At 44.1% G+C, this 15,224-nt stretch overlaps 1 protein-coding gene across 9 annotated transcripts in view; it reads right to left on the bottom strand.

Annotated features, from left to right (window-relative positions):
* The window catches only part of CSMD2 (CUB and Sushi multiple domains 2), a 541,275-nt gene that overhangs the window by 30,092 nt on the left and 495,959 nt on the right, over nt 1-15,224 (bottom strand). For all 9 annotated transcript variants that reach the window (XM_084873018.1, XM_084873017.1, XM_084873019.1 and 6 more), the window contains 3 exons: nt 12,395-12,568; nt 9,453-9,641; nt 3,047-3,220 (listed from right to left, as the gene is read on the bottom strand). In XM_084873018.1, coding sequence (XP_084729144.1) covers nt 3,047-3,220; nt 9,453-9,641; nt 12,395-12,568 — 537 coding nt within the window. The remainder of the gene's footprint in view (nt 1-3,046; nt 3,221-9,452; nt 9,642-12,394; nt 12,569-15,224) is intronic.

Below are 15,224 nucleotides of genomic sequence, written 5' to 3'. Positions count from 1 at the left end.
GGCAGAGGGAAGAACCTTTGGTGGATCATGCCTTCATTCCTTGGCCTGCACCAGTGTGAATACCAAGCTGGCTGCATCTCTTCCTCCTTCTCCATTCTCCCTCTTTTCCATCAATAGCTGCTGATTGCAGAGTATCCTCCCCATTCCCAATGCCACCATCTTGTTTCAGATGCTCAGCATTGTCTTGCCTGAACTATTGTAAGAGCCTCCAACCTAATATCCCTTCCTCTTCAATTCTCTCTCTCACGCATCTTCCATTTATCCTCAGATCGTACCAATGAACCACCATCACCCCTCATCTGATCTTGTTTCTTTTCTGCTGAAATAGCCCCACTGGCTTCCCATTGCCTACAGGATACAGTTCAAGCTCCTTGCCAAAGCCTCATCTTCTCAACAGCACAGCTTGAATCCTGATCCTTTAACTGAGGATTCCCTACTCCCAAATTACAGAGTACAGATGAGCTCTGGATTAAATGTCTTAGAACCTCTCAACTCTTTCTGCATGAGAAGATAGAGTTTCCAACTCGTGTGGATGTACCTCATCATGAACCCACATGTATGGGCATCCAATGTCAACATCTGAGTGACCACATTTAGTTTGTTGGAGTAAAGCAGTGTTTAAATAATGTATAACCTACCATGGTCCATTTTTGTCTTTTCCTCAATCCTGGAATTATGAGAATGCCATGTTTCCCATTCTGCTTCCTACCAAGGGAGGGGGATTCATTCAATCTTTAAGTCAAACATTTGAGAAACGAGGGCCCATTACATTGGACCAGGCTTTCTTATCTTTTAAAGTTTTCCAAGGTGTAGCCCATGCAACAGGCAGTACTGGGTCCCCTGAAAGGCGGCCCTAATGGTGAGTACTCTGACTCCCATCCATAGTAGCCAGCACTATTTTGCAATAGGTCCGAGGGTGGAGTTCTCCAGTCCTGTCAGATAAGCCCCCACTGCAGTGTTTGGAGCTCCCATGTCAATGAAATAAGGAGTCTGGGACAGATATTGTATCATGGGAACAGATGGCAACAGCTCACTCTTTTACTAAAGAGGCCTGTCAGCAAGAGGTGAGCAATGAACTTCCCAAAGTATGTCTCCAATGCTGGAAGCTTCTGCATGTCCTTGATGGCCTAGGTACTTGTCTCAAGGACTCAGGGCATTTTGTTATACATCATGTGGGCACACTGTACAAAATGAGGTCCAAAAATGTGATCCTAGAACTCTTGAATGTGTGTTTCTTTGGCCTGGCAGTAGATGCTGTTACAAAAGATGACATCTCTAAGTTTCAGGAAGGGAGGAATTATATTCTACTCACTGGTGCACACCTTGCATTGCATCATAATTTCCTATTCTTCACATCTCTAATTTTAAAAAAATAATTTTCTTTCTTCTTAAAGAAATATTTTTATTGATTTTTCAGAGAGGAAGGGAGAGGAATAGAGAATTAGAAACATTGATTAGAATTGGAAACATCAATCAGCTGTCTTCTACACGCCCTCCACTAGGGATTGAGTCCACACCAAGGTACATGCCCTTGACCAGAATTGAAACCGGGACCCCTTGCTCTATTCACTGAGCCAAACTGATTACGGCTCATCTTTTTTTTTTTTTTTTTTTTAATTTAAGGCATTCATTCCTCAGCTTCAACATTTATAGAATCCTGTCTAGTCTTGTCCTTGGAGGTCTCCAGGAAAGCTCTGCCCATGATTCTGGTCTCCCAAGTGTCTGTCATCCTTGATGGATACTCAGGAGAAATTAGATTGCTAACTGTGTCTCAGAATATTCGGGATCAGGACTAAACAGCTGAATGCAGTACTTCTCCTAGTGAGTGGGGTTCATGTCTGCTGAAGGCGTGTTTCTTTACTTAAAAAAAATACATTTTGATTTTTCACAGAAAGGAAGGGAGAAGGATAGAGAATTAGAAACATCGATGGGAGAGAAACATCGACTAGCTGCCTCCTGCACACCCCCTACTGGGTATGTGCTGCAACCAATGTACATGCCCTTGACCGGAATTGAACCTGGGACCCTTCAGGCCGACACTCTATCCACTGAGCCAAACCGGTTAGGGCTTAAGTTTCTTACTTTACTATTTCATGCTCCCAAGGTGTCAGCTTTTTTCTAAGTCTCCCCTATCAACCTTGATGTGGCCAAGGAAGAGTCCCTTCTTCCACATGCAGGACCAGTTCTTGGGAAGTCACAAAATTAGGAAATCTTAGGGTTGAGAAGTTTTGGAGGTTTTCCAGCTTAGTTTTCTACTCTAGATGAGGATTGTTTCTGTAATATTTGCAGTAGGTCATTTTCCAACCTCTACTAAGTTGACTCCAAACATGAGAAGTGAGAAGACTTTGGAAATGTGTGCCTTTCCTCTTTGGAATGCCTCTTCCTCCTGGAACTTGCTCTGTGGACAACCCAGGAAGCCTCAGTATCCTTGGCTGTTGTCTTTCCCAGGCCATCCTCCCAAGTCACTTTCACCAGAAGTCAAAACAGAATGAAGTTAGGAAGGAACCCAGATAATTGGCTTTCTTCTCGTCCAGGCTAAAGAGTCCCCAAGGCTCAGAACTTGTCCTGCCCAGTTCATGAACTGGATGATTAATGAGTCTTGTAGAGGTGAGGGGCCAACATCCTGGGGGAAATAGAGTCACAGTGTGTCTGGGATTGGCCTGGGCAGCCAATAGCCCTTTGAAACAGTGGCTAGAGCTTTGAAAATTTCTCCTAAAATCTGGTTCAATGTTTTAGAAGTGCAATTTGGGAGAAAGGATTAGAATCTCAAACTATAGGAACAGCAATGTCCTCCCTAGTTTGCAATCTCTGGGCTGTATGAATTGGCCAGAGCTGAGGAATTGATGAAGCTGGACTCAGACCACCACAGGCTGAGGTCCAGCTGGGACCTCTCATAGCTGTGTTCTCTGCCTGGTAGGGATGAGATGAGGGCTCAAAAGCTCTGCTTTCCTCCCATTCTTCTGTCACACTCACACTTGAGGGGCTTGTCACTCTCCCATTAGCCAAGTGTTCCCTTGGACCCTTTTCCCTCCTGCAGGTCCCCTACCTGAGCAGTGGGGCAGAGAGCCTGTCCAGTGTCCATCTAGCCCACACACGCGGGTGGCGTTTCCCACCAGAGTCCGTTTGCCAGTGCAACTGTAATGCACGACTGCCCCCACGGTATAGTTGTTCCCGGACATCTGGGCATGAGGTGGGGAGCCTGGATGGCCACAGGACACCACTGTGGGGAAGAGCAAACATGTCAGCAACTGTACGGAGAGCGTGTCATCACAGGACACACAGTAGGCTTTAGGCAGAGAGGAAGAGAAACCCGGGGTACCAATCAAAGCAAACTCCCTGCTGGCACACCCAGCTGCCATCAGCAGGCAATGTCTACCAATTTCGCTGTGCAGTTTCCGTATCAGTGAAATGAAGAGTGACACCTTTGTTTTAAGAGTTGAAGGGATAATACGTGTAGTAGGTATGTGATCCCATTTGTTGCTTTTCTTTCTTGACTCTTCCTTGCTGCTATAGGACATTCCCTAATGTCTCTGGCAGAAAGGTGGTGCATGTAGCACACATAAGATAATATGGGCGATTGGGATCCTTGGATTGTCTGCACTGGCCACAGGTTCCAGAACAAGGACCGGTTATAGTCCTTTCCTAACTGCATCTTATAATTGCCCACATCCATTGTCCCCAACTTGACACCTTAAGCCTGCAAGTTCCCTTTCCTGATACAGCAAAGCGTAACTGTGAGAACCAGTGGAGAGATGGAGCTGAAGTGCACAGGTTCAGGCAGGGCACTGCTGTCAGGGTTGCTGTGCTTTGCCTTCTCATCGCTCTTGCCACAGGTGCACCTCAGGCTCTTTCATTTACTCTGTGTGTTTGGGAAAATCAAGTCCATGCTCTTGTGGAGCTTATATTCTAGTGGGGAAGAGAGACTATAAATAATGACATAAACAGGCAATTCTAAGGGGGTGCTAAGAAGGAAAATAAAGCTGCATCAGGAAAAGGGTGGTCAGGGGCGGGATGAGGATGCTGTTTTTGAGCGGGGTGGGCAGGCAAGACGTCACTGAGAAGGTGACATCTGAGCAGTGATTTGAGTGGAGAGGCCAGCCGTCTTCAGCAAGATCTGGGTGAAGAGCATCCTGAGGGAAGAAACATCAGGTGTAAAGGTCCAGAGGCCAGAATGAACTTGGTGTGTTTGAGGACCAGCAAGAAAGCCAGGGCCTCTGGAACAGACAGGGCAAGGAAAGAATGGAAGAAGACGTGGATTGAGATGTTGCTATGATGGCCTAGAATATGGATTTTATTATAAGCATGAAGGGATGCCATTGGAGTGATATACATTTTAAGAACATTTCTGACTACATGTGGGGCAAGAATGAAGGAGGTGTTGCACTAGTTTAAGAAGAGTTGATAATGACTTGGATGGATTAAACCTTGGGGTATGGTAGGAGATACTTGTAGTCATGGCTTGCATCTGGAAAGGGGACAGGGCATGGCAGAGATGATGAACAGGATAGGTGACCAACAGGATAAAATCTGAGTTAGCCTAACGCTGTCCCTAATGACAGCTGTCAACTAGACTGGACCAGAAGGATGCCCAGATAGCTGTTCAAGAATTATTCTGTGAGAGCATTTCTTAATGAGATTAAAATATGAATAGTAGACTGAATAAAGCAGATTGCTCTCTCCAGTGTGGGTGTGCCTCATCCAATCTCCTGAAGGCCAGAATAGAACAAGAAGGCTGAGTTAGAGAGACCTCTCTCTCTCTCTGCCTTCGAGCTGGAACATCCAGCAGTTGGGTCTCAGATGTGGACTGAAATTGACACTGTTGGCTCTCCTGCTTCTCAGGCTTTTGAACACAGACTGAAACCATGACATTTGCTCTTCTGGGTCTCCAGCTTGCTGACTGCAGATCTTGGGACTTCTAAGACTCCATAATTGTGTGAGCCAATTCCTTATTTTATATGTAGTATGTTATGGGTTCTGTTTCTCTGGTAAAACCCAACTAATATACCTGCTAAGTTCTACCTGAGCTCCTGATCTGTGAGCAAACAAAAGCAGTTGCTATTTTAAGCCACTAAGTTTTGAGATGGCTTGTTACACAGCAATAGATAGAGTAAGTTTTAAGAATTCTATTATTTATTTCTTAAGATAACCCTACGAGGTAGGCACCATTTTTATCTCCGTCTTGCTGAGGAGGAAATGAGGCATGGCGAGGAAAAGGAACTTGCCCAAGGTCCCAGACCTGTTCAATGATAGAACTAGTTCTTGAAACCAGGTAGGTTGACTCTAGGAGGACACACTCTGAAAGCACTGTAGTTGTTTCCCTTCTCAATGACTTGGATCTGGCTGTCAATTGAGGCATCGGTGATTGTTCTCCACATGATCCCTGTCTCCATGTGCCTTCTTATCAGTGATTACATTAAATGAGAATTAAACACATAAAAGCCAGATAGCAGAAAAATGAATAAAAAGAACAAGATCCAACTATACACAGAAAAGACAGACCTTAGATACAAAGATACAAATGGATCGAAAGTAAAAAGATGGAAAATATATACTATGCATACAATATCGAAAAAAGAGCTGAATGGCTATCCTAATATCAGACAAGATAAACTTTAAAGCAAAATTGTTACTAGACAGAGGGACATTGTAATAATAAAAGGATCAATCCGCCAAGAAGATATAACAACTATAAATATATATGCTCCTAACAACAGACCTGCCAAGTACACGAAGCAAAAAGCTAACAGAATTGAAAAGAGAAATAGACAAATAAGTAATTACAGTATGATATTTTAACACCCTACTTTAAGTTATGAATAGAACATCCAAACAAATCAATAAGGAAATATAATGAATAACACTAGAAGCCAACTAGATGTAACAATAATCTATAGGACACTATACTTAGTAACAACAGAATATATACTTTTCTCTAGTATACATAGAACATTCTTCAGAATAGACAATATGTTAGGTCATAAAATGAGTCTCCATAACATTTGAAAAGACTGAAATCATACAAAGTATATTCTTTTTTAAAAATATATTTATTGATTTTTTTACAGAGAGGAAGGGAGAGAGAGCTAGAAACATCGATGAGAGAGAAACATCGACCAGCTGCCTCTTGCACACCCCCTACTGGGGGTGTGCCCGCAACCAACGTACATGCCCTTGACCGGAATCAAACCTGGGACCTTTCAATCTGCAGACCGACGCTCTTACCACTGAGCCAAACTGGTTTCGGCCATACAAAGTATATTCTCCAATCACCAATAAAATTAGAAATCAATAATGGAAGGGAATTTGGAAAATTCACAATATATGCAAAGTATATAACAGACACCTAAATAACCAATAGGTTAAAGAAGAAATCAGAATTTAGAAAATACTTTTGAGGTGAACAAAAATGAAAATGTAACATGCCAAAATGTATAAGATGCAGTGAAAGCAGTTTTCAGAAGAAAATTTATAGCTGTAAATACCTACGTTAAAATATCTCAAACCCCAAACCTAACCTTATTTTTTAATAAAATAAAAAAGGAGGAGCAAACTAAACCCAAAGCAAACAGAGGAAACAATAAAAGATAAGTGAAACAGAAAATAGAAAAAGAGAGAGAAAAACTAAAAGTTGTTTTGAAGAGATCAACAAAATTGATATATATGTAGCTAGTTTGATGAGAGAGAGCGAGAGAGAGAAAAGAGAAGTTAAAATTACTAAAATCAGGAATAAAAGTGGGTATATTACTACTAGCCAACCTTACAGAAATAAAAAGGATTATAGGAGAATACTATGAACATGAACAGTTGTAGGCCAACAAATTAGATAACCAAGATAAAATGGACAAATTCCTAGAAACATACAAACTACCAAAACTGGCTCAAGAAGAAATAAAACATGTAAATAGAATTATAACAAATAAATAGAACGATCAAAAACTTTTATCAAAGAAAATTCCAGGCCCAGTTGACTTCACTGCTGAATTTTACCAAAATTTTAATGAAGAAATAACACCAATTTTTCTCAAATTATTCTTAAAACTACAACAGGACACTTTCCAACTCATTCTTTGAGGACTCTATTACCCTGATACTGAAGCCAAACAAAGACATTGATAGGAAGGAAACCTATAGACCAATATCCTTTATAAACATAGTTGTAAAAATCCTCAGTAAAATACTAGCAAACCAAAACCAGCAGCATAATAAAAGGATTATACACCATGACTAAGTGTGATTTGTTCCAGGAACACAAGAATGGTTCAACATATGAAAACCAATCAGTGTAATACACCACATTAATGAAACGAGAGGGGGGAAACTCACATGATCCTCCCAATAGATTCAGAACAGTAATTTGACAATAATCCAACACCCTTTGTGATAAACATGTTTAACAGGCTAGGAATAGAAGGGAACGTCCTCGATCTGATCCAGGGAATCTACAAAACCCCCACGGCTGATAGCATACTTCATGGCTAAAGACGGAAAGCTTTCCCCCTGTGACCGGGGACTTGACAAGAATGTCTGTTCTTGCCACATCTATTCAACATTGTACAGGAAGTTCTAGCCAGGCAAGTAGGTAACAAAAAGAAGTAACAAGCATTCAGTTTGGAAAGGAATAAGTGAAACTATGCTTAGTCACAGATGAGATGATCTTGGTGATGTTGGATCAGGCCAGTGATTTTATACCAGTGTGCTACAAGAATTAAAAAACAACCCATTTTATTGATTTTTTACAGAGAGTAAGGGAGAGGGATAGAGAGCTAGAAACATCCATGAGAGAAAAACATTGATCAGCTGCCTCCTGCACACCCCCCACTAAGGATGTGCCCGAAACCAAGACACATGCCCTTGACCGGAATCAAACCTGGGATCTTTCAGTCTGCAGGCCGATGCTCTATTCACTGAGCCAAACCGTTCTTGGCCACAAGAATTATTAAAACATGCAATGACTATTTAGTCAGGGGCTCTGGCCTCTTTTCCTTCCCTTAGATTGTCAAGTGAAAAAAAAAATAACAACAACCAACAAAACAATAACTATTGGTGTGAATGAATCAAAATTTACCTATTTGATCAGATCGGCAAAATATATAATATCTATTTTGGTGTGTCATAGAATTTTAGTAATTAGTTGATGTGTGCCATGAGATGAAAAAGGTTGAAAATTGCTGGATTAGGCAATGGTTTCTTAAACATTCCACCAAAAGTACAAGCAACAAGAGAAAGAGTAAAGGGCATTATCCAGAAAGTGAAAAGATAATCCACAAGATGGGAGAAAATGTTTGCAAATCATGTATCTGGTATGAGTATAGTGTCCAGAATATATAAAGAACCGTTAAGACTCAACAATATGAAGACAAACAACTCAATTAAAAACTGGGCAAAGAACTTGAATAGACATTTCTCTAAAGAAGAGACACTAAACTAAAGGCCAATAAGCACACATGAAGACGCTCAACATTGCATCATTAAGGAAGTGGAAATAAAAACCACAATGAGAATGGCTATAATGAAAAAGATGAACAACGCATAAGTAAGAATGTGGAGAAACTAGAACTCCACTACACTGCTGGCAACATGGTAAAATGGTACAGACACTTTGGAAAATGGTTATCTTAAAAACATTCACAATAAAGTTACCATATGACCCAGACACTCCACTCCTAGGTATAGTAGTATATCCAAGAGAACTGGCAACATATGTTCACACAAAATGTGTACACAGATGTCTTTTGCAGCTTTATTTGTAACAGCCAAAGAGTGGAAACAGCTCAAATGTCTATCAACTGAGGAATGGATAAACAAAATGTGGTATATCTACATAATGGAATAATATTTGGCCATATAAAGGAATGATGTGTGGATAAATGCTACAACATGAATGATCTTTGAAAACCTTATGCTAAGTAAAAGAAGCCAGTCTCAGAAGGCCATATATGTAATTCCATCTATATAAAATGGCCAGAATAGGCAAATTCATAGACAGAGGGTGGATGGATGATTCCCAGTGGGTAGGGTAGTGATGGAAAATGGGAAGTGACTGCTCAAGGGTTTCCTTCTGGTCTAATGAACGTGCCCTGGAATTAGATAGTGGTGATCATTGTACAATTCTGTGAATATATTAAAATCACTCAGTGATAGACTTTGAAAAAATCCATTCTTTCAGGCAATTCTAGAGGAAGAGGACCCTGAAGGCTGAAGAGGCGGGTGGAAGTGCTAGGAAGTCCCACAACCAGGAAGATAGCATGCGAGGTGGTGTGGCCACTAACTCAACCGGGGCCAAGTAGGGCTCTGTCATCCAAGGAGCAGTTAGTGACAGTCATTGTGAAGTAACACACACACACACACACACACACACACACACACACACACACAGAGGGGAGCTCAGCTCTATGACATGGTCTATCCTAGGACTGCACAGGTGATCATTGGGAGTAATGACATCTACTTACAGAGACACTGCGGGCGGGGACGGTCCCAGGTGCCGTCTCCCTGGCAGCTGAGCGCGGGGGTGCCCAGGAGGTAGAAGCCGTGGTTGCATTGGTAAGACACCATGGTGCCATAGCTGAACCTGTGCGGGCCGCTGGCATGGACTTGACGGACGCTGTGTTCTTGGTGCCCAGGGTCTGTGCAGTTAATGACTGCAATGGAACGGGACAATTAGACACAGACCAAGTGTTCACATGCTTTTCAATGAGAATTCAGAAGCCCAACAGGCACAGAATCCCAGTGAAGTGCAATTTCTAGATCAGCACGAAGCACATCCTGCCTGGGAGGGTGAGCGGGTCCGGAGGCTGGGACTGCTGGCACCTTGATCACGTGGTCAAGGGCTCATTCTCGCATGACAGCACCTCCTTGGAGAAGCCTCCCCTCCCCCTCCCAGACTGGCTAACCTCTCCCTCCTCCACACTCCTGTGCACGGATGTCCCTCCAGGGCGTGGCTGCCCCATCTGTGTGCTGGTCCCAGCCAGTGTGTCTCCCGCAGCAAAGCTCATCAGTTGTAAAACCCGAGCCTGTTGGGCTCTTTTGGAAACTGTTTTAATCACTTCTATGAGTAGTCCAGGGAGAGATGAATATCCGGGGGAAATAATTTGACTTTTAAATGTTAAAGTGTTTCCAAAGCAGCTTAACTCAAAACCAGAGGGCAGTTTTAGAATAATGACAGTATCATTCATAACTCCTGTTGTGTACTTTTGCTTTCAAAACACCTTTGCTACCATTATCTTGCCTACATGGCATAGGCAGCAGGGCAGATGTTTTAAATCTTTGATAAGCCTTTAAGGTACTTGACGAACCTCTCTGAGGTTCGGAGGGGTTGGCATCACAAAACAAATAAGTGGCATTTATTCACTCCCGAGCACTGTGAACGCCAAGCACTGGGCTGGGCAGTAAGGATCCCACAGATTTTAGTCTCAAGTAGCGTTTCTCCTCCCTGGCACTGTGCACATGTGGGGCTGTGCACATTGTGGGCTGATAGTGCTTCATTGTGGGGTGGTCTGGTCTAGGATATTTATCAGCATCTCTGGCCTCTACCCACCAGATGCCAACAGAAACCCTCCTGTGTGGCAGCCTAAAAGGTCTCCAGACATCTGTCCCCTGCTGGGGCAGGTAGATGGGTAAAATCACCCCCAGTTGAAAACTGCTGGTTTAGAGAGAAGAACAAATAAGTGATTATCCTATTTGATAAGTGCTCTGATAGGGGCAGCAGAGAATGTTCTGGAAGTACAGAGCAGAGCATCAGAGCAGGGGGTGGAGCGGGCATGGCTTCCCAGGAGAAGGGACATTTCAGCTGGCTCTTGGTGACTGGACACAAGTCACCTAGACAGAGAGGGGTGTGAGGGCGATGGAGAAGAGAGACTTCATTTGGGGAGACTGTCTGGAAGTGCCTGGGGGTGGGTAGGCACAGGGCACGTGGAAGGAATGGAAGAGGTTCAGGTGGCTGAAGCCCAATACAGAAGCGAGGCTGGGGGTGGTGAAGTGAGGAAGGATGGGGCTGGGCAGGAGGCTGGGCCAGGCCCGCAGGCCCATAAGCCAGTGGAGGAGAGTATTTTCTCCCAAAGGCAGGGGAAGTCTGGGAAGGTGTTTAAACAGGAGGTGACTTGATCGGATTTGTGTTTTAGACAGATTGCTCTGTCAGGCTGGAGAATGACTGGCGGGGAGCAGGCCTGGAGGCCAGGCTCTTAAGGGTTTTGCCCCTGCCCTCTGATTTTGGGACCAGTCAGGGTTGGGGGGGTGGTGGATAAGGGGCAGGTATAGCTGCAAGCCCAGGAGAACTTGCATCTTGTTTTGGCAGGAAGGGAACATGGGATAACACCCCAAAGCAGCAGTTCTCAACATTTCCTGCCTGAATAAATGACAGAAGGAAGGCGCAAAACAAGGTCTTGTTCTCTGTAACCTTCTCAAAACAGCATCTTGAAACCTTGTTAAGAGAAGGTTGTTATTTTAGGAATAGTTGTGAATGTGTCTTATTTTGTAAACTTTGAAAACTCTGGCCCTTTAATATCAGTTAAAATGAGCTGTCACATTGCACAGCCAATCGGTGTGAACCCCGAATGCTGATAGGAGAAGCCAGCGTCCGGGACTCAGCCTCCTCACTGTGAAGAATGGTCCACTCCAGCTCAGGCTGGGCTCTCTCGTGTCCAGCTCACTCTGACTGTCCACTTAAATGTCACTGAGCTGGGCCCGGCTACTCTTGGTAAGAGGCAGGCAGCTCCACTTGCCCTTTACCGCTGCGAACAGCCTTCCAAGCTAATCCCAGTTGGGGCCGGAATATCCTCTATGCAGAAGCTGCCTCTTCTCTCCCCTCCCCTGCTTCAACCCAAACCATAGACTATTTGCTTTTTATTTTCCATTCTTCCATCAAAAATGGGGCTCTATGTGATGAATTATTGGTTTACGAAATGTAAACAGATTATATTCGATTGGCCAGCATGGCTAAGTGGTTCAGCATTGATCTATGAACTAGGAGGTCACGGTTCAATTCCTAGTTAGGGTACATGCCCAGATTGTGGGCTCGATTCCCCAGTGTGGGGCGTGCAGGAGGCAGCTGGTCAATGATTCTCTCTCATCATTGATGCTTCTATCTCTTTCTCCCTCTCCCTTCCTCCCTGAAATAAAAGAAATTAAAAATAAAATAAAAAAAAGATTGTTTTCGACTCTTATTTTGACAGGTGAAACTTCGTTTGCTCTTTTTTTTGTAACCAATGACGACAATTTCCACGGATGCATCTAGGGGTTGAGGAAGTCCCCGCTTATGACCCTTCTCTGTCCCCAGTCTTCCCTATCAAGTCAACGTAACGGCAGGACTGAATCCAAGGGCTTTTGCTCTCGGGTTGGGGAACCACAGATGCAGAGTGGGAGGAGCAGGGTGAGTGGGAGGAGCAGGGTGACTCACTTCTGCAGGTGGGCAGCGTGTCGCTCCACTGCCCGTTGGCCAGGCACTGGGACCCGGCAGCGCCCTCGGACACATAGCCAGGGTTACAGACAAACTTGACCACATCGTTGAGGTTAAACTGGTTGCCCTGAGTGAGGCCATTGATCGGATTGCCTGGGTGTCCACAGGTAATTGCTGTAACCAAAACAAGATAGGTAAGCCCTCCTGTTATTCCACATCCCAAAAAGTTCATCCTCCTCTCACCTGGCATGTCTCTTGCCCATCAGTGAAGTTCAGCCATAAGTCTAACTTTAGTCTCTTCTGCTGCAGAGCCTTTATTTCCTGAGACCCTCATGGGGACATTCCCTCTTCCTTGAAGGCATGTCTACAGCTTGGACAACTGGAGGGAAATCATCCTATGACTCCCCACAGGGCGAGAGGCCTGGAGTGTAGTGCTCTCTCACCTAGCAACACAGTCCTGCCTCTCACTCCCGGGGCTCCCCACCTCCACTCTTCATTGCTGGTACACTGGTGACTGCCCCTCCACTGACTGAGACCCACCCTAGTTCCCGGGCCAATCTTGACAGGGCAGAGTCACTACTATCCAAGCCTGAACAGATCGGTCACTCTGCTAGACCAGTAACCAAGGCCAAGCCCAGGAACCCAGAGTTGTTAGGAGATGGTGGGAGAGTGGAGACAAGCTTCATGGGGTCTGTGAACCCACTGAAATGCTATGTGAAATAGTAGGTGTATGCAAGCAGCTTGGGAAAGGACCCTCTCCAGGTTCACAAAGGGTCAGGACCCCTCCCCAAGGTTAAACACCACTCATATAAAGTGAGAGAAGGGTGCTGAGGACGAAAACCTTTCGAAGGGCAGATCCACCAAAACACCTGCAAAGGAAACTGGAGGGTCCTTAGCAAAGCAGAAAACCAAGCTGGACAGGAGGGGGGAGTGTCACAGGAACCAGGGGAGTCTCAAGAAATGTCAGACACCCAGGTAGGTCTGTTTCCCGGAGATCCCAGGCTGCAAAGGGGAGAGGGAGAAACACCACTAGGAAGGAAAACAGGCCCCCGGAGGCTCGTGCACTTCACTGCACTTGAGCACATGGACCACTAGAGCCAAATATCCCGAGAGCAGGGACTATGACACATTCGATTCATCTTTATCCTCAACACTTACTCGCATGTCTGGCACATAGTAGGAATGCTTATTGAATGTGGTCTTACAGGCTGAGGGAAATTCAGAGACAGGGAAGATCAGCAGCAGAGAGGTAAAAACCGACTAAGCTCACTAAGGAGCCAGGAGGAAAGAAGTTTCATAGACTCAGTGCAGGGCACAGCGGTGGGCCTGGAGAGTCTTCTACTGAGGTGAGAGGAAGGGGCAAGGAGGAGTGAAGACAATGAGGGTGGAGAAGCAGGACAGGGAAGGAGTTAGTCTGATGGCTTCTATATTGCTGCACGATAGAAAGTGAGCTTATGTAGTTGGCTAATAACTATTGGGGTTTAAATACATTATTTCATTGAATCCTACAGCCCTGTGAGGTAGGCACCATTATTATCCTCAAGGGAAAACAGAGCAACACAGTTTCCTAGTGGTTCAGCCTAGTTTTGAACCCAGCTTCTCTGATTTCAGGCCATCTAAACTCTTTGTTTTAGCAATTTGCTGAGAACATAGATGGAGGATATGGAGTGTGGGTCTTCAGAAAAAAGGTGACATTGGAGAACAGCTGTGTGAGAGTGGGCACGAGAGCTAACTCTGGAAGTGAGGAAGGATTGCTAGAAAGCTCTGATGACGGCTGATATTGGAAATTTGAGTGCACATGTGAAGACAACTAACACGGTGCCTACCACAGAGTGATCACTTATAAATATTTGTCCTTTCCTGTTCCAGAGACACCCCAAACCTCTGTGTTGCTGGAGACAATGGGGCCTGGGACATAAGATCCTGGATTCTGAGATGTGACAGGTGGTGGCATCACCAGCACCGCCATCTTTGTCATCCTCACAACAATAACACGGGCAGCCTCTGCTTGACATCTATATCAGGCACTATTCTAGTAATTTTTTTTAACTGTTCTGACCATTTTAATATGTATTAATTTATTTACTTCTCATAATATTCTTTGAGGCACCTGCATTTTATAGATGAGAAAACAGACCCTGTGAGGTAAACCAACTCATCTGAAGTCATGCAGCCATATGACATACGGCGACAGACCTGGGATATGAACCAGGCACTCCAGGGGCAGGGTCCGCCTGTCTCAATACTTTACAGCCTTTCCGTGTGGACCAGGGCTAACATATTCTCAGGTCAGGCAGACAGTCTCCACTTAATTCTAGATGCCCACATTCTCTATTCTTTATAACCCAATCTATTCACACACATTCTGTGACAATTTCTTGAAGGCATTTGAAGTTTTTTTTTCTTCTGAATGAAACCAAATATATTTTCTTTATGCGCATCTGGAAGACAAAGTGAATAGAGATGGCCTTGCTTTTGGTAAACTTAATACTTTAGAAGCTATTAAGACCCACTTTCATGGATTTTTTGTTAGCAAGTCTCATTATTTTATTGCTTCATCTCATATACAGAGAGCCAAATGAAGAGAAAGAATTAAAAACAAAAACTGGCCTTGCAAAAATTAAGAACACAGCCCTGCACTTTACACAAAGGCTTACTTTAGGGAGCGTTAAAAAGTGAAGGATTTTCCAAATTACTTCAAGGCGGCTGAGAAAAATGATGGTCACCTAATCCAAAAAATGCAGATGATCAAGAAGAACAAATAAAACTGTAGAAAGCCAGGCCTGCAGCGTAACTAGAAGACAGAGAACGCTATAAACTTTAAATTATG

The sequence above is a fragment of the Pipistrellus hanaki genome (assembly GCF_964339955.1).
Source record: "Pipistrellus hanaki genome assembly, chromosome: 2".
NCBI classification, from domain to species: Eukaryota; Metazoa; Chordata; class Mammalia; order Chiroptera; family Vespertilionidae; genus Pipistrellus; species Pipistrellus hanaki.
Note: the sequence above shows the minus strand (reverse complement) of the source record. Positions and strands in the feature narration are given on the sequence as shown.